This window comes from Panulirus ornatus, chromosome 47, assembly GCF_036320965.1.
Source record: "Panulirus ornatus isolate Po-2019 chromosome 47, ASM3632096v1, whole genome shotgun sequence".
Taxonomy (NCBI): domain Eukaryota; kingdom Metazoa; phylum Arthropoda; class Malacostraca; order Decapoda; family Palinuridae; genus Panulirus; species Panulirus ornatus.
This window is the reverse complement of record NC_092270.1, coordinates 3,850,664-3,870,284: the sequence shown is the minus strand read 5'-3', so window position 1 is coordinate 3,870,284 and position 19,621 is coordinate 3,850,664. Positions and strand designations below refer to the sequence as shown.

Below are 19,621 nucleotides of genomic sequence, written 5' to 3'. Positions count from 1 at the left end.
ATTAATTATGCGAATTTAAACGAGACTGGAAAATTGGTTCAATTACGCACGGGCTCACAAATGCCTAGATTGTGAATACCAAAAATTCTAATAGAAGTGATGACTGAATTACTAATTCCTATCAAACCGAAAAAAAAAACCAAATATGTATAAATACGTTAGGGAAAGGTGCATCCTAGAAATGTATAATAAAGATGACGAAATGCATCAAAATAGCGAGGTTAAAGTCATGTTCTCTCACTACAAGCAATAACATTTTTACATTCTGAATTCTGAAAAGGAAATGGGACATCAATCGAGAGGAGAGTGGAAAAGTCTTTCTCGCGTCCGACGTACACCCAACAGAACACGAGTCTTACATTACATGCCCAGCCCTCCAGTGTCGATAAAGCTTCGTCTCAGACAATCTCATCAGCAGTTATATACATATATATGTGTGTGTATATATATATACATATATATATATATATATATATATATATATATATATATATATATATAGAGAGAGAGAGAGAGAGAGAGAGAGAGAGAGAGAGAGAGAGTCAATATATCCCTGGAAATAAGGAAGACAGAACACTCCCTACGTTATCTCCTCGCGTGCCTCAAGTGGCTATTTTCCAAACGCGCGAACATAAACGGGGGGCCCAAGAAGAGGGGTCCCCCCCTTCCTGAAGACTCGCTCAATCGTCTGTTCCTAACGCCATCTAGCTAAGGTTGGAAAGGTTGCTGGGTCACTCGTTCCCTAAAAGACACACCCAGACCCTTCAGTCAAGGTTGAATGAGTCACCTTGCCCCTCATTTCCCTCCCCACTATCTGCACCATGATACAGAAAAACGAACTTCCATTCTGTCAATGTGCCGTCAACTCAGCTGTTCATCCTCCCCTATGGGTAGGTTGATAAAATTGATATATCGCTTAGGCTTGTATATATATATATATATATATATATATATATATATATATATATATATATATATATATATATATATATATCGTTAATGGCATGACCTTGATTAGGGCATTTAATTACCGGTGACGTCTCATCTAACATGAAAAATGAACCCAATGTTCAAACTGACAGCAATTTCCAACCAAGATCAACCGTGGAATCCTTAAGTTACCTCAGGACGAGGGTAGGACCCTTGGGTGTAACGGCGGTGACCTTTGACCTAACCGCTATTGAGTCGACCCAAACGCCTAACCATCACACTCGTCTTACAGTTGTGCTCGAGAGGTCATCTCCGTGGAATACATCTACCCCAAAGCTTAATTTGGCTAAGACCTGTGTGCTGGTGACCTGGTGGAATGTTGTGGCCAACAAAGTATTTCATAATAATAATGATAATAATAATAATAACAATAATAATAATAATAATAAAATAATAATAATAATAATAATAATAAATACCTTTACAATCATGAGAAAATCATATAATACTCAACAAAAACATTCCAGCAATATTCAGGCAGTGATTGGTTGACAGAAGGCGTATATCCTGTTTATCGCGGCCATTTACCACCCGCTGTGTCCACGCCCACACTTCCGCTCTCACCTATTCCGGTGCCGGCTGCTGCCCCGCCCATCCCGCTGTTCAAGTCTCCAAACTCCCGCTTCACGAGTGCAACCATGGCCTAATGCACTCACTGGGCACGCGGGTCTCAGGTGCTCGTACGAAGCTTCAAATCCATAGCTTGGGCCTCCAGATTTTATCCTTAAACCCCTTTTAACAACTTGAAGTGACCCTTTGAAGACAGCGGAACGATGATGTTAACTCCTGTGTAAGATGGTACAACTTGAGTACATCGGTTCGATTCTGGTATGAAGGCCTAGTATTGCAATGATCTCGTGATGGCTCAGATCAGAAAAAAAAAAACCATGCCATCAATACCCAAGGTTTGTGACATCGTGTTCACGAGCTCTGTTAAGCGTCAATCACTTTCCTAATGTGATGTTGTCTGTGGATCCCATCATCTTAAGTTTTTCATGCCATACCCTTCACACATAGGTGAACCCCAGTTATGTGAGCGACTGTTTGGGGAACATGAATATCATTTGTATAAATTAGCTAAGTTCACTGTTGTTATGGTGTACTGCTGAACCTGACTGTAAACTACTGCTATTATACGAAGAAAAATTAATGAAACTGATGAATATAGACGCAAAATTCCTCAATAAAGTACACAGCATTTAGTCGAGTCAAAACCTTGGAAATGCACCTTTTTGGTTTTCCCGTATTGAGAAGTATTCTTGTTTCGAAAATAATTGCGAAACATTTGTCGGGAAGCACATGAACTAATGCATATATCAAAACATACGACAGTGAGTGGAACTTAGTAAACTAGAGAGCGGCTTGTCTACATCACTTACAACAGAACAACTTTCAACAACCACGGCGAGTAAGCCTGCAACGAAAAAAAAAAACTAGGTTGATTTCATAACAATGCAGTAGTAACGTCACGACAACAAAGCCAACAGCTATAAAGGATGAGAAACAAACATACTGCTTGGAATACATTATAACTCCACAAACAACATAACTTGAGCAAGGACAACCGCCAAGGGCAATAGTAAAAAAAAAAAGAGAGAAAGCCGTTGAGGATCCAGTAGACGGCAACACAAGTCTATTCTCCAGTCCAAATTGTTGCCAAGACGCCTCACCTGCACAAACTTTCTATCATCCATGAATGAACTTCTCAGCGATATAACAGTTATATTTAGGTTCCCCTTGTGCAACAGGAGAGACGTATGGGTTAGCAGTTGAACCTGGCACGACAGAATAATGTCAGGGTGAGGGAGTCATCGCCTGGGAAGGTGATGAGAGGCCAGACAAGACAGGCCCGCACTGTGGCTGCCGCCCCTAGCTCAACCTGACCCAGCCGGGACCAGTAGCGCCCGCCCCCCTTCCACCACCCCCCAAACCAGCTGAGGTGTGGCGTTCCTACACTTATTTCCAGGCTCGCCACGCAACGGACGCTCTCTCTCTGAATCATCTACGGTTTCCAATCTCTCAATGTTACAAAATAGTAGACAGGAGTTAAAGCAATCCTCTTTATTACGGAACTTTTATGCTTTTCCTGTAATTCAGAATCTGGTGCATCAATGTTTAACAATGTTTAACTTATAAACAACCAGTTTTGTTCCTAATGTCAATATAAAAGATACTAACGTACGCAACGAATTAATCATACACAGAAATGAGGGGAAAACAATACCTTAGATGGGTCTGTACGTTTTCTATTAACAAGTAACTTCTTTGGCTAGGCTTGGAAGCCACCCTACCTGTCTACAGTGATAAGCACACCCCCCCTAAACCCTTTATATACTGGGAGCTGCGTAAAAGAATGAAGACTTGTTTTATAAGCCAACATTCTTAATGCTTCATCAGCGAGCCTCAGATATGGTAGTCTGGTCTTTGATCAGAACCCGGGAGGGTAAGCTCATTGGCCACGCTAGTCATTCCCAAGGATCATACTGTCGTGTGCTCAAGGGTACAACTAACGGTGACTGTACTAATGCCCAACCTAGCATTGAGTCCTGGTGAAATGAGCGAGAAATCAAACATTACACTTGGTTTTTTCCTGTATCATTTCCGTGGTGTGTGTGTGTGTGTGTGTAAGAACCGCCGCGAGCCAAGTATGCAACGCCTTCGTTTACTGCAGTTACCAAAACATCTGCTTGCTTCATCTTTGTCATACACAAAACAGAGGAAGCTGAAACGCCGGCATTTTACGAAGGGCACAAGTCAAGCAGTGAGGACTTACGGTATTATGATCAAACAGTAGAGGAATAAATCAAAAAGTTGTGAGTAAATACACGATCACGATGGTAAAACTTAGGTTATGACGGCCTAATCCATAAAGATCAGGAAAAAGGTTGGGCCATACATACCTGAGTGTCCCTCTTGCAATGGATGCAATCTTTTCCAGAAAAGGATATGAATGATTACATTTTGATTGTTTACGGGGAAAGAATTTTAGATTTGTGTTACTCCGTGTCTTAACCTTGTACAGTACATACACCATGTTAAACCTATGTACACCTGGTTTTCCATTTACTACCCCAAAACCTATTTCTAAGAAAGAATCCTGGTGTTACTCAGGACATCTTTCCAGGAGCTCTTTCAGCTACATGACTGAGCTACTTACAGGAGTAGGGAAATGATGGACTCCCGTGGAGTGTGAAGCTCTTTGACGAGGTTGTTCTTCCAATGATTCTGCTTCGCCAAGGGTGAACATTCTCACTCGCAGTGTAACATTAAGGAAGCGGAATCTGGTAAACCACCTGATGTATACACACACACACACACACAGAGAGAGAGAGAGAGAGAGAGAGAGAGAGAGAGAGAGAGAGAGAGAGAGAGAGAGAGAGAGAGAGAGAGAGAGACAAAACAGAAAAAAGGAAAGCTTCCAGGTTTTGCATTTCATCCATGTATAAATGTATAATCATACACCCTCTTCAAATATTAATATTTACACCCACACACACACACACACACACACACAGTCGGAACAGAGTAACAAGAAGAGGATGAATGCCAGCTATTCACAAAGGATTAAAAGGTTACTTGATTTATAAAAGGCTGAAGAGTCAAGGCACACTAGCGCAGAAGTCTCTACACACACACACACACACACACACACACACGATTATTTTTTGCTGATAAAACTATAAATATGACTGAAATAAGGGATACTCAGGACTATGACACCGCAAGACATAAAACGGCTCATGAAACTCAACCCGACCACATGCAAAGCGATTAAGATGGGGAATGAAAAAAACAGGTCAAGATAAAACTACTGCATCGTCTTGCGGAAAGGCAGTGGCTGAAACTTTTTTCTGTGCAAGGGACAAACCAATTGACTGGGAACGCAGTCTGTTAGGGAAGTCGTTATGAAAGTAAACTATTACGCTGGTGAATGACAAATCAGCCTGTTCAAGCACGTGGCTAAAGCTATAACAAATTAAATATCACCGTGAATGTGACAAAAAAAATCACAGCAATGCAACAGTACTTTGGTCACCCCACATTGGGAGGATATCATTTTGTAATTGAAATAAACGTGATTTAAGTAAGAGATAGAGATAAAAAAAATTGATAGATGGACCCTACAGGTGTACTTTCCTCATGCAAAAATTGGTAATTACAAGCACCATGGAAAAGTTGTGGAAAGGTGGGGGGGGGGGGGGGGGGGCTATGGTTTCGGTGCATTGCAAATGACAGTTTAAAGAATGGGGGTGAGCGAATGCGGCCTTTCCTAATCTGTTCCCAGCGATAACGCGGGAGACCGCATCCAAGAATGAAATACACACATCCATTTTTCTACAGGAGAGTGAACTGTAAAGAAAAGGGAGAGCGAACCGCAAATACAGAGTACACAGGCGTCGATGCACAGTAAATGATAGAACCAGGAATGTAAAACGTCTGGCGTAAATCAAGGAAAGGTATGTGGAGCCTTAATTACACAGGAACTGTGGTTTCGGTGCATTACACAAGATAGCTTGACACTGGATGAGACAAGATATGGTCTTTCTTCGGCTCTTCCGGACGTTATCTAGCAAACGCGGGAAACAGCGATCAAATATATATATATATATATATATATATATATATATATATATATATATATATATATATATATTTTTTTTTTTTTTTTTTTTTTTTTTCATACTATTCGCTATTTCCCGCGATAGCGAGGTAGCGTTAAGAACAGAGGACTGGGCCTTTGAGGGAATATCCTCACCTGGCCCTCTTCTCTGTTCCTTCTTTTGGAAAAAAAAAAATAATGGATGAAAATTTGTAGTCTTGAGGAACTTCTCGCTGAAAAAGGAACCCTGTTCAGTGCTCCTTTGACTGAAGCACAACCTTGAAGTTACAGGAGCTCCGTAAGAGGGGTCATGGGGTTGTATAATCAACAATCAGTTGTAATTAGCTGTATGAACGATGTTAAGTGGTAAGCGCAAGGACTTTAAAGAGGCGATACTGGATGGATTTATGATATCACTTCTGAGTTCTTAACAAAACACTTTCTGAGCATAGTCACAGGATGAAATAAACGATTAGTTACCACAACCATACTTCTACTGCGTAATAAACGGCTTGACACTCACCTGAAATATTTCAGAATCTATATGATGTTTAGCATGAATACGCCGTAAAGTAACCCACTTCTCTGATCACCTGATACACAGTCTAACAAAAACCTTGGCAAACTTCAACACCTGATCCACTCCAGTCCAACACTGAAACTCAAGTTGTTTGTCCTGAAAACTTGATAATTTTCTGAGTACACAAAATACGGAATTTAACAGCACTGAAAACATCCACTCAACACTATAGTTTTCTATAAGTGTTAGACTGACGCTGTCTTGTGTCTTCGTGCACTACTAAAGTAAATATATATATATATATATATATATATATATATATATATATATATATATATATATATATATATATATATATATATTCTCTGGGGAGTTAGAGCGGCGCAACTCACCTTGCCGAGAGACAACACAAGACTGAACTTTTCAGCGCACCTGAACAAGACCGTTCGGGCCACTGCCCATACTGGTCACTCCTACCTACTTGCTTCCGATATCAAAACGCCTTTCCCCCATCGCGCACACAAACACACACACATTTACTTTCAGTTACTGTCTACTTCACGTACCTCAACATTTTCTTAAGCACAAATTTTACACACCTTAAAACCCTTGAGTACGATGAACATATCTGTCGTACTCTAGTGGTGAAATTTCCTCCTTGAGGAACAAAATACTAGACACCCTCTGAAGCGGTCGAGTAACCAATAAGATCATGCTTAGAGGCCATGCGAGAACAAGTTCGCACCGTCGTACTTATATCCAAATGGCAAAGTTATGTACATATGATCTCTTCTTTACAAGCACGTCCATGTTGCAAGTCTACGGGACTACCTAAGCGAATACTGTCCCTTCACAACACACGCAACTTTGCAGTGGAATTCATCCATAAATCCACGAGGCAGTTAGTGTGCACTGGTTTTATGATGTCTCGTATACCCACGTGGCTTTTCATTGATACCCTTATCACTAAGCACACACATTATAAACTCCCTCAACACAATACCACCTACAATGTATTATTTACAAAAAAAAAAATGCAACCACGAACGTCTGTGTGTATTTAAAAATGGGGTGGGCTGAAGCTGGCGTGAACAAATTCCTTTTGACAAAGAGGGACGATAAGTTATTCAAGTAAGGCAGCGGCTACCATACAGCGGTTCTTGTTGCCCTCGCCATACTACAGTATTCGAGCACCCGCAGCAGGCAGTCCACAAAGCAATTCATACCTATTACCATGAAGACGTACCTAACTGTAACCTACTTCCATGCCCTCATCCCCTTCTTCCCTCCCCACACCCACATCATTTCTTTTCTCTGCGAGTCTGGTAACTGTTTTCATTCAAGATGATTTACTTCGTTGTTCTACAATTCATATTTCATACCGAACAACTTTCGCCGGTAATTTCTGATAAACTGGTTTACAGACAAAACTATATTATCATTATCATTCATGGCATAAATAATTCATAAGATCATTGGTATCCGGGTGGAGGATATGTCAAATAACTTCAGAACCTTGGGTGCTTCCTAAGTAAACAAAGGTCAGAACACAATGGAAAAAACACTGAATGACAATGCTGAATGGCTTAGCAATTAAATCTCTACAAACCCATAACACAAAGTAAACTTAATGGGGAATTCAACATAATATATATCCATCCACAATCCAAATATCTGGTTTTAAAGTAGAGTAATTAAAGTGACACTAGGCAGAAAAAGAACATAAAAAAATCTTGTATATGACAATCATCCAGCTAGTGTACATTACACTGCTGTAACAAACTGAACTGCCTGTATATACAAAAATATTGAATACAAAAAACAATATATTCTGAACAGATTATGAAAAAAAATAATGCAAAAATTCTGCCTGAAGACCCAAATTTCTCAGTGACCATGGTCACCACAGTATGACTCAGTTGGGACAGAAATAGTTTTCTAATACTAGCTTAAACTGTAACTTCTAATAAATGATTAAAAGGAGTTTATCTACCTACTACACATTTCAAGAAAGCCAAATTTTTGCAGTTTTTGTACTGTCAAAAATGACCTGCTGTCCTCTTTTCTATGTATAACATCTTAGCCTCACAACCTATTTATTAACAAAACATTTTCCATGTCAAAACACAATGAATAGAAGGGATGAATATGTATAAAGTTTTAATTTTCTTCCTCTTAGCTACATCCAGCAAGCAAGACTACACTGTAGTCAAAGAAGGATGGTGATATGTCTCTGTTAGGTGAGCAAAGGGTAGTTGAGGAGTACGTGTTCAGTCTCCTGTCTGGAAGTTGCATCATAGTCATAATATGCCCTGTGCTAAGTGAAATCAGCATTTGTAATGCTGGATATTGGTGGGATCAAGAATAAAGTCAAGGAAAAAATAATATGCACATATCTGGGTAGTAATGTTTCACGTGGGTGCATGTCTGGTGGATTTGGGCATTTAGACCGAGTCGGGAATGTGGCTGTTCAATACCTGTTGAGTCAAAGCTGCATAATGTTTTATTACACTGCAATCTTGATCCTCTTAACCTCTTCAACTTCTTTGCGTTAACTTACATAGCTCAAACTTCTACATATATGGTGCATACATATCATATGTGACACTTTTCTTTGTTTTTCTTGTCTTCATTTCTTTAATAAAGTAAATTCTACTTACAGAAACAATCATGAAAGTAATATTCTACCAGCAACTCCTTAAAGGCAACATAACAGAATTAAAATTTGCATTACATCTCATTTATATGGTGAGATGACCTATCATCTATATCTAAATGATCAAAACATACTAAAAGACTTGACAAATTCAAGGAACAGATTATAACACTAAAAGTTGATAACAAGGAACAGATTATATCACTAAAAGTTGATAAAACTAGGCAGACCATTAATGATAAAACTGCTATGTGTAGAGCACAACACTAGCACAGCAGTTCATGTAATTTGAAAACTGAGCAAATGTTTCCTAAATTATACCTGGTAACACCTGACTGCTTTAAAACCTGTCAACCCTTACCTAACCTAAACATGTTCTCAAGCTTTTTTCTTGAATAATGTGAGTAAACATTCACAACACAGATAATAGCTGGATACTCCATATCTCTTAATGATATTCACAATGAAGTCACTTTAAAAGTGTTGTATGCCCCATTGAGGAAAAAATTAATTTATAAAGTTCAAATATAGAAAAACCTTAAATGACCTGCTAAAAAGTCCATGGCTTAGAGAGAAAAATTTAAGTTTGTGGAAAAATAACATATCATTCACCTATGATAAAGTTTCACTTTTAAAAGTAGTAAACTAAAATATATACACAGAATCAAAACATGACCCATTACATGATCTAAAACCCTTTACTCTAAGTCTGCCTGAAAAGTAATTTTTCAGATTATTCTGTTATAAAACCTGTAAAAATTTTCATACGTGTGAAAATGACTTTCTCTTCCACCTAAAGAAGTTACCTGATGTGGTCTTATATGAACTAATAAACACACGAATATTCACAGAAATTTTCTTTGAATTAGGCTTATTTGAATAAATAATTCATGATCAAACTAAAAATACATAACAGTTGGTAAAAACTGCATAACTAAAATCCAACCACTGCTATTTTTTTCTGCTGTGGAAGGGAATATCTGCACTTTTTTTTTGAGGGGAGACATGCCTCTCTCCAATGCATAGAAAAGCAAATTTTCTACATATATGCAGAGGTGCACAAAATATACAACTAGTTTAGGAAATTCACATCATTTGACCAATCCTAATCCTCAGCATCTTTTCTATTTATATGACTAGGTCCACAAAAAAACTATCAACAAAGTTTTCACTTCTCATGAATAAAGATTACAATAATCCTAGTCTAAGAAAGACATGCTATTTACTGGTTTGGCCAATCATAAGCGCAGACACTATGGGCACACATCTGGTGCTAAAGGTACCAGTGGATGCAAAAGACATGGCGATTCCTACAAGAAGTTACGCGACAATATTTCAGTGCTTTTACCCTACGATTTTGCTCATCTTCAAAGACCTGCTCACTTTGCAAGTATCTAACCATGTAACAATTACAGCAATGAAAGTCCATCTCCTTCAATCTAATTCAACTGCAATATAAAAAAAAGGCTACTGATTTGCATTTCATCCAAATCCATAACATATTTCTATGGTGCCCCTAAAGTGTAATTTTGCTGAAATATACACTTGTGTGTCCCTATCTCATGTTGGATAACACAATTATGACTACCTATGAATGAATGAATGACGAATTTCATTTGGTATGAGTAAACACATGCTTACTTGTTGAGAAGTGAAAATCTGATCCAGTAATTGTTTCAATTATTACAACATTCCCAGCACTGAAAAGTCATAGGATAAATTGCATCCTTACAAGTAAGTGCGGTTCCCACTATCCACAATTATGATTATAAAGATGCTCATTAAGCTGTTAATCTATCCCCAACTTTTCACTAAGCAACTAAATTCAAAAATTCTAATTTTACTTTTATGTTTCCTGACCCATGCAGATAAAGAAGTAACACTTGGTCCTAAACTGTTTTCACACCTTTTAATTTCACGTAGTTTGATGAGTTTCATCATAAAACAAACATGTTTCATACAGAGTATACATATTTATATTAAATTCAAATTTTAGAAAAGGACAGTGGCATCTTCTTTCATTAAAAAAATAAGGTCTGTTGAGAACCTACGTAATTACATTGAGAAGCATTATAGCTTTTTAAATCTTTCACATAAGGAACTCAACTGTGATCCATATACAACTCAAATTACATCTATTTAATTGCAAAGAAAATATTGAGTTATCACACGATTCATAGGAAAACCACAAACATAAAAGCCAATGCTAAAAAAAACTATTTGAATGGTACATGAATTCAGTCACTAAAAACGAAATCAAATCTGGACAACAATATCCAAGTAATTACGTAAATACAAAATTTGAATACAATGAATGCCGCCGCCAAGACGGGCCTGTCAGACAACAATGAAAGCTCAGCTGAAAACCTTATTTTTTGATTAATTTCTTAAACAAAATAGGCCAAAAGGTGGCCATACTAACCTCTTATGGGTTAAAATACGAGTGGCACAAATTCGTTGTAGTGTTGTTTCCTGGACGGCTTATTTGGACGGATACATTTACACAAAGCATGGGAACTACGAACACAACATCGCATCTGAGTAAACAGGTGAGTAAACAATAGATTCTAGTCACAATTTTACATATAGGATCCAATAGGCTTAGTGCCATTTTATACATTCCAATCTATCTAAATCAATTTGCATTGTCAATAAATAGATTCAACACCTTGCGTGCACCTCCTTGGTATCTATTACCAGGTACAAGTAATTTCAAGGTGGTGTTGTGATGGAGTCTCAACTAAATCACCTGGACATATTCTGCCCAGCAGGAGATTGATTAATGTTCTGCTTCTACTTAGATATTACATGAATCCATGTTCATCCTCAACTTCAGAATTATTATCCACCTAGGAGAAAATAGGATTATCAAGGTATTTATTTAGTAACGATACTAGATATCTGATAATTCGAAACGCTGAAAAAAATATTGAACATATCATATCAATAAATAAAATTAGAGGACATTGATTATATGAAAACAATCATCACTATCTTTGAGGATGTTCACTACTTGTAGATGTTAGAGGGACCTGATTCATAACAGAAGTCTAATGCTCTACCAAGAAACATACTTATGGAATTAATCACATATATAGAGAATTCTACAATACAGACATAAATTATCTGGAAAACATTCAATATTCTCAAGACGTCGCGATTTCGGTGCGACTTTCCTTCCCTTGTGTCTCTTAAAAATAATTCGGGGAAGCGACGTCCTGCTTGGGAGATAAACTTACGTCCCGTATTATTAAAATTTATACAGGTAAGCAAGGGGTGTCATAGGGTAGGGGAAGCGCCTTTCCTTCGTACTGGAGCTCTATAAAACCCTGGCAACACCTTCAACCATCTATGCAGCAGTTCCACGGAACCTATCAACCTTTGTGCAGCAGCACCACAGACCCAAGGATCCCCTCACACCTCTCTCAGCCCTACTGAACAAGTGATTCACATCCTCCTCCTCATACCAGCAGTAGCTACTTTTATATGTACACTTTTTTATGTAAACATTTCGTTTTCCGTGTGTCTTTATCACTCTTATAGTCCACCTTTCTAGAGAGGAAATACATGAACAACCGTAAGTAAAATGTCATTGACAATACATGGACCTTTTCCCAATTATTCAGTAAGGATACAGATAAATGTCTTGCAACCATCTACCAGCAGGGATTTCAGGATAAATGAAGATCGGACATATTTTATTGAGTTAGCCAATGAATATTTGAAATTGGTCTTTTGGCCCATCACTTCCCCTAAAAGAATCAATTTGGCCTGGCTGTTAAAACAATCTTTCTCATGACCGTTAGCTATGTTTAATTTTGGTCATTCGTTAATGTTACCAAGGACTAAATATCAGATATTCCTTTACCTCCGTGGTGTAGCGGTTGTGAATGACCATCATGCATGTAGGGGCCACCTGGGATCAAACCCAGAGGTTCGAATCCTGGTCGCAACAGCCTTTTCATCCTTCCCAAAGAGCTGGTGTGTACAGTAATGATACATAATTCAACGTCAACAGACAAGGGGAATAGTACCTATATATTATTGTATCTTTTTTTTTTATATCTTACTTGGATCTCATAGTATTTCCTGTTTCCATTTTGGGTTCATTGACGATATAATTTTCTGCATCCAAATATGTTCGAACGCTGCAATTTGACTATGCTCCGAGCCTAACCGATCGCTGGAGATGTTCGCCGCTTGCCGGAGTAGTACGCTGGTGGGTCAACAGAAAGACAGACTTGTAAACAATGGCTGAAGTTAACTACAGTAAAATTGCGGAGGAACTCGAAAAGCAAGAACTGGATGTAAGTTTCTCATACATGACCTTGAATGAAAATAATTAAGAAATTTAGTGGTGTTAAATCAAATCAAAATATGTATTTCGTCATCAAAACTACGTGAAATTGATCGGTGTTATTATGCCGACATGTGAATCAAATTGTATTATGCTGGTATTGTTATTGGATATATAATGCTTTTTGTTCAGTATTTCGAAGTACGGAGCTGTCGACAACTGAAAACTTTTGGAATTGTAATTAATCTTTTGGTATGGAATTATTTGAATGAGTAAATATTTACAAAAGCTTTGCTTCGACAAGGAAAATCAAGGCCATTACGAAGTGAAGGGTTATCACATGAATCAAGAGTACCATTGATTTCTTTTTATAAATTTATATTGAACTTGAAATGAGACAGAGGAAGCATGGTAGAGCATTTTCTTTATTATGCAGTACTATTTATCAAAGGGGAAAGGATTAAGAAAGAATTGTTGGTAATCAGCATAAATGTGCGGTTGGGAACCACATTTAATGGCTGTGTGGTGGATAGAATGCAGTATCACGAACTACCTAGTGCCTATTTGATACCTTTTCGGAGCGGTTTTTGTAATAGTGAAAGCTTGGTATGTTGCACATTTCATTTGTAATACTGTATCGAAAATGTAGATATATCCTGGCTGCTGGGGAAAGTTAGGTGAGTATTTTGGTTTTTTTTTAATTCATACTTTCGTTAATCATAAATTCACACTGATAAGTGGTTCAGATGGTGCTTATAATTAAACTTTATAAATACTAAATTCAATAATATTGGTAATACTGTGGCACCAGAAAGTAACCAGTATTGGTTTGCAGTGTTTGTGTTACGTCTCAAATATCCATACCTGAAATCAACAGCATTTCTGCAGAAAAAAATAATGGCCATGTCAGATTTGTATCACATATCCTTGATTTATAGCTATCACCAGATATTTCCAGTTGTGCAATAAAAAGAAATAAATGTTCTCTAATTTTTCTTGCAGGCTCCCAATGGAGTACCTCCAGCACATGTATATGAGCAGCTCCTTACTATCTACTTGCTACAGAATGATTTGTAAGTTCTTTGCTGCAGGAACTTATATAAAGTTGATAATGATTTTGTGTGTTGAAGTATAATTTAACATTGTAAATATTCAACAGAGTATATTCAATATTCATAAGGAAAGGTGCAAGTGTATTCTGATTGGAGGTGGTAACACTACAAGTGAGAAGTCACTTTTGGCTGGGCTGTATTAATAACATCAGATGGAAATAAGACAGCATTGTCAAGGACCTCCTTGTCCCAGAGAAGCCTGCCTTACCTTGTTCCTTTGTAATTTGTAGCCTTAAAAACTGCAGGAGCCCTATAAAAGGAGTTCTGAGGTTGACTAATAATAATAATAGATGATGATGATTATAATAATAATAATAATAATAATAATAATAATAATAATAATAATAATAATAAAAATAATACAAGGAGATGGTTGCCGATGAAAATTTGGGGACGTCACAGGCATGAGAAAGATGCAATATGTCAGTGGCAAAAGAAAAGTAGTAAATTAAAAGTATAACATTCAAAGAAAAAGTTAAAAACAGTAAATATAGAGAACATAAAAACATGGTAATTGATGTGTAGACAATGGAAACGAAAGAGCTAACTTGGAGTATTTTGAGGTAAAGGAATTTGCAAAAGTGTTAACTCCTAAACATCAGTGTTATATCTCAAGTTATCATTATGGTAAGTGTAGCACAGACACCTAATGAAGTTTTACGTGTAATGTATCTTTTGAGTGAAGAATAAATTTTTCATGAAAATGATAAATGTTATAAATTTTACTTTACAAAGATTAGGAAAGAAGTAATCAAATAGAGAATAATTTATTCACCTTTTTCCCCTAGAACTGCAGCCAAATTTCTTTGGAAGCGTATACCTGCAAGCACTAAGAATGCTACACCTGAACTTGCTCTTATATGGGAAGTTGGTCAGCACTTGTGGCAAAGAGACCTTCCAGCTGTGTATGCTGCCCTCAAACAAGAATGGTCACCTGTTGTTAAAGACATCATAAAAGCTATGCATGGTATGTCCTTGAATTCATATATTTTCACAAAATATATGCAAAACATATGCTATAAACTACAATATGACAAATTGTGGTAAACTTCTGAGTTATAAAGAAACTACGATTCAAGAATGTCTGGATCCTACAGCAGGCACTTACAGTTACAAACGCTCCTGTAGAATAGATAATAATGCATCATGCCTCATACCTCCTTAAATCAGACATCAGTATTGCACAGACTTTGAGTGGCAGAGTTATCGTGTATTCCTCTCATTTCTCGTGTAAAACTTATCATTGTAATAAGATGCATGTACTATTTTTTTTTAAGTATTCCATCCTCTCACAAGCAAATGTAACAGAACTGCAAATCATGCAAAATGGGGCACTCAGAACAGTTACTGGCTGCCAAACAACCATACACTCAATACCTACAGAATGAAAACAAAGATCTTCCCAATACAAACCCATCTGAACATGATCTGCTCTCAATTTTATGCAGCAGCACTAGACCCCACTGACCCAATTCACTCCATAGCAAACCATCAACATCCAAGTAAAAACAGAAAGCTTACCCATGCCTCATACTTCATTAACTTTTACTCACAGATTCCCACCCCCAATATATACATGTTGAGCATCCCTAACCCAAAAATCCTATATGCTTCAAAATCATAAACTTTTTGAGTGGCGACATTACAAGTGGGAAATTCCACACCTAAACACATAATTTTTTCATTGTATTAATGGTATTTCATATTTTTTTTTTTTACTGTTAAGTACTTATGTGTGAATAAGTTTAAGAAAATGATTGTTTATCAGCAGCATATAAATTCAGAGTCACGAATGGTGATGCAAAACAACCAGATTGTCCACATGGGTGGCTGAGGTTATGACACCTTACATTCTGATGGTTTAGTGTTTAACAAACTTTGTTTCATGCACAAAATTATTGAAAATATTGTATAAATTACCTTCAGGCTGGGAGGTGTAATGAAAAATGGATTTTGTGTTTAGACTTGGGTCCCATCCCTAGGATATCTCATTATGTATATGCAGATATTCTGGTCCTAGGCATTTTGGATAAGGGATACTCAACCTATATAGCATGAACAAAACACATAACCCTTTAAGTACCAAACAAATGCCCTCCCAACTCAGTCAAACCCCAGTCCATCAAAAGCAACACTCCCCATCGAAACCCAAATCACACTTTCCGATCCATTTTCCAGACATCACCTATTCCTACGACACTACAAACATATCCCAAGACCCTAATGCACACAATGCATCTATCACAACAAAGACACCAAGCACTTACTGCACAATTTCCCTACACTTTCTGCACATAGACACACTTACACATTACTGCTTTTTTTTTTTTTTTTTTTTTACCCAGAAGCTTCATAAGGATAGTAGAGACTCCTGGGGCAGGATGATACGGTAAGGCATACATAAATCTAAAGGTGCTACTCAACTCTTCCAGTATTAGGTTGCACCCTTATCGAAAAGTCACCTTTGATCAGCTGTGTCATAGGGAGTACAGTCTCCTCAAAGAACTTTTCACCCCAAAGGATTCCACATTTCTCTGCTGTTGTAGTAGTGCAACCTTGGGCTGGAGGAGCCTCTGGAAAGAGCCTAGATAACATCAGGCCTCTTTCTTATAAAGAGATCTTGTTTATTTATAAATAATTTGATAAATATATGGATCTAAGTAAAATTTTTGTAAGAGGATCAGATGACAAACAGTGCATTTCTTAAACTATTTAGTGGGAGAAAAAAAGCATATAAATAGTAGTGCTTTACTTTAAAAGTAAAGGGGGCAAAGACTGTTGAATGAGAGACATTGAGTCGTCTCAGTTTATATTGAACCCTTTCTTATTTACTGCATCTGTATTTCAGACCACGTACGTCAAAGAGCAGTAGATCTTGTTGCTCGAGCATACACATCTATAAGTGCTGAAGACTTTGCTCAGTTAGTTGGCATGGGTGTAGAAGAAGCAGTCATAGCAGCAAAAGGACATGGATGGGGATATGATGATCCTACTCGCATGATCCTACCAGTTCCACAAGCCCCACAACCATTTACCCCCACACCCTCAGAAGAACAACTACGTAGACTTGCAGACTATGTTTCTTTCTTAGAGAACTAAGCAGGATTATAGGGGTGAAGAGTTTGAAATTTGTTCCTAATTTATTTTCATCTGTATCAATGTCTGGATGATGTCTTGGAATTTTACCAAAAGAATTACAATGTTCACCATACTAATTTATAACTTCATATGTTAACCTCATGCTGCACATGCATATTTAAATATACATATTGTTTTGAATCAGATTCTCCTTAGCTTTTGCATTTAGATGTATTCAGTCACAAAAATAATAAATATATAACAAGACAGCCTTAATGGACAGTATTTAAAAGTTTTAGTACTAATTTTACCTTACAGTAGAAAGCTACATTTTCTGGTTTTGTACTTAACAGTGTACCAGAAAGAACATAGCTTGTGGTTTATCTCCATGGAAATTATTATATACTCCACCAGACAGAAAGTTAAACTCAACTTGTGATATATCTTCTGAAACTTAACATAAACAGTATAAGACAGAAAATTACACTTCCTATGAGACGACTTTCTTAACCATGAATCTCAAATGTTCAGTCTGTGGTTAGAAGACATGAATTTATGTCATACCAGGAATTGGCTAAGCTCACATCCAGATAACTTTGCCCTGCTTCATAAGGTTGCTTGCCCAGCTATATATTCTTTTTATCTACATACATGAAAAAGGCTCCTTATGGACAAGACTGGGTTACAAATTTTAGAAGTGGAAAGGTTGAAGATGTTAGAAAGAGCAAGAATAAGTAGAATCCCATAGCATAGTACAGGAAAGGAAACAGACATCACTGTGGCCAACTCTTGAGTTGCCAGTGACCACAAAGTAACTGTTTGAGGACAGTATGTGGTGTGAGGTGATTTGACTAAGTAATGAAAGGGTAAGAGAGATGTGTGGAAATAAAAAGAGTGTGGAAAGAATGACAAAGAGGATATGTGTGTCAGAAGTGGAGGGAACAAGGAGAAGCAGGAGACCAAATTGGAGGTGGAAGGATGGAGTGAAAAAGATCAGGGCCTGAACATACAGGAGGGTGAGGCATGCAGGGAATAGAGTGAACTGGAAAGATGTGGTATACCGAGGTCAATGTGTTGTCAATAGACTGAATCAGGGCATGTGAAACATCTGGGGTAAGCCATGGAAAGGTCTGTGGGTCCTGGATGTGGATAGGAAGCTGTGGCTTCGGTGCATTGTACATGACATCTAGAGACTGTGTGAACGAATGTGGCTTTTTCGGTCTCCAGCCACGGTCAAAAGTCCACATCAAGGCCAGGCCTTAATTATTAAGCCAGTTCATAGTTATTGGGAAAGGGATGAGAAGGTAGAGTTCCAAAGCTTCGGGGCTTAAGGAAAGAAAATGTTATCAAATCGGCCCACCCCTGAGTTGCCAATGGTCACACAATAATCATGTGATGCAAGAGCTTGCCGAGTACTGCATGGTCTACCTAATGGTGGGGGCACACAAGCAGCTAGCTCTTGGGAGCAATAACCAAAGTAATCCCTATAGAAAAGGGAAAGAGAATTTGCTGAAATCTATACAAATCTCTAGTATCTACAGAAAGACAAATTAAGGAAGATTTATACATTATAAAAAAGATTACCATACTACAGTTTTTGGTGTACATCCTTAAGCAAAGAATTTTTTAATTCCTATCTGCTATCCAAGTTGTGTTTACTTTCACAATGCTTCTCAATGATTTATGTCATGAATATACTAAACAAATAAAAAAAATCTGAAACAGCATATTAAGATGCACAGTTGTATGCATGGTGATTTTCCCCACAAAACATTCACGAAGAATATGTCATGTTTACCTTTGACTTAAAAAGTATTTCTTCTTAAAAAAATATGCCTGATAACCAAACCAATCATAATAAAAGCACAGACTATTAATTCTAAGTGAGTGTGCACAATGATCAGAATGGTTATAATTAATATCACTTGAGTTTTTGATTAACCACATACACATAGATATCAATGTCTAAATTTTTCAAACAGGGTTTCATTTACACAAAGCCTAGAGATTTTTCCCTTAAAATAATAATGAAAGTGGTTAAGTAACTATCATCAGTCATCAGAATATTATATTACTAATGTACAATAAGTCCAGCTGCATAATGTTATGTGCAAACTATATTACAAAAGTTCCCTATCAATATTACAATTTTGATAACAATAACAACCAACAACAAGAATTTTATTTTAATTTACACTGTTGGCTACCTACATTGTTTGAAAAGTTCATTGGATCTACCTAACCATTAAACCTTTTGGTACAACTGGCATCAAATAACGCTTATGGAGCAGAGTAGTATTGGCAATGATCTTCACACATAATTTACTACTATGAGCTGAGTTTCGTGCATAATGTGGACAAACCAAAC

General features: G+C 37.3%; 2 protein-coding genes across 4 annotated transcripts in view; one reads left to right on the top strand and one right to left on the bottom strand.

Moving 5' to 3' along the window:
• Positions 1-11,331, bottom strand: part of LOC139763449 (transmembrane protein 268) — a 102,924-nt gene extending 91,593 nt beyond the window's left edge. The window contains exon 1 of one of the 3 annotated variants that reach the window (XM_071689503.1): positions 11,189-11,331. The gene's annotated coding sequence lies outside the window, so the exon portion shown is untranslated. Of the gene's footprint in view, positions 1-6,113; positions 6,307-11,188 lie in introns of those variants that run through there. The other 2 variants (XM_071689506.1, XM_071689505.1) reach the window with 2 other exon arrangements.
• A 1,584-nt stretch (positions 11,332-12,915) lies between these two features.
• Positions 12,916-17,538, top strand: CSN8 (COP9 signalosome subunit 8). Its single transcript, XM_071689497.1, has 4 exons — positions 12,916-13,073; positions 14,066-14,136; positions 14,964-15,142; positions 17,024-17,538. Exons 1-4 carry the CDS (start codon positions 13,017-13,019, stop codon positions 17,272-17,274), a joined length of 558 nt encoding a protein of 185 aa, XP_071545598.1. The 5' UTR covers positions 12,916-13,016; the 3' UTR covers positions 17,275-17,538.
• The last annotated feature ends 2,083 nt before the right edge of the window (positions 17,539-19,621 follow it).

Excerpts from the sequence above, each read along its gene's own strand:
- CSN8 (XM_071689497.1), top strand. The coding sequence starts at position 13,017 with ATGGCTGAAGTTAACTACAGTAAAATTGCGGAGGAACTCGAAAAGCAA. Across the intron at positions 14,137-14,963 it reads TACTTGCTACAGAATGATTT|AACTGCAGCCAAATTTCTTT; the intron begins GTAAGTTCTTTG and ends TTTTTCCCCTAG. Across the intron at positions 15,143-17,023 it reads CATCATAAAAGCTATGCATG|ACCACGTACGTCAAAGAGCA; the intron begins GTATGTCCTTGA and ends TCTGTATTTCAG.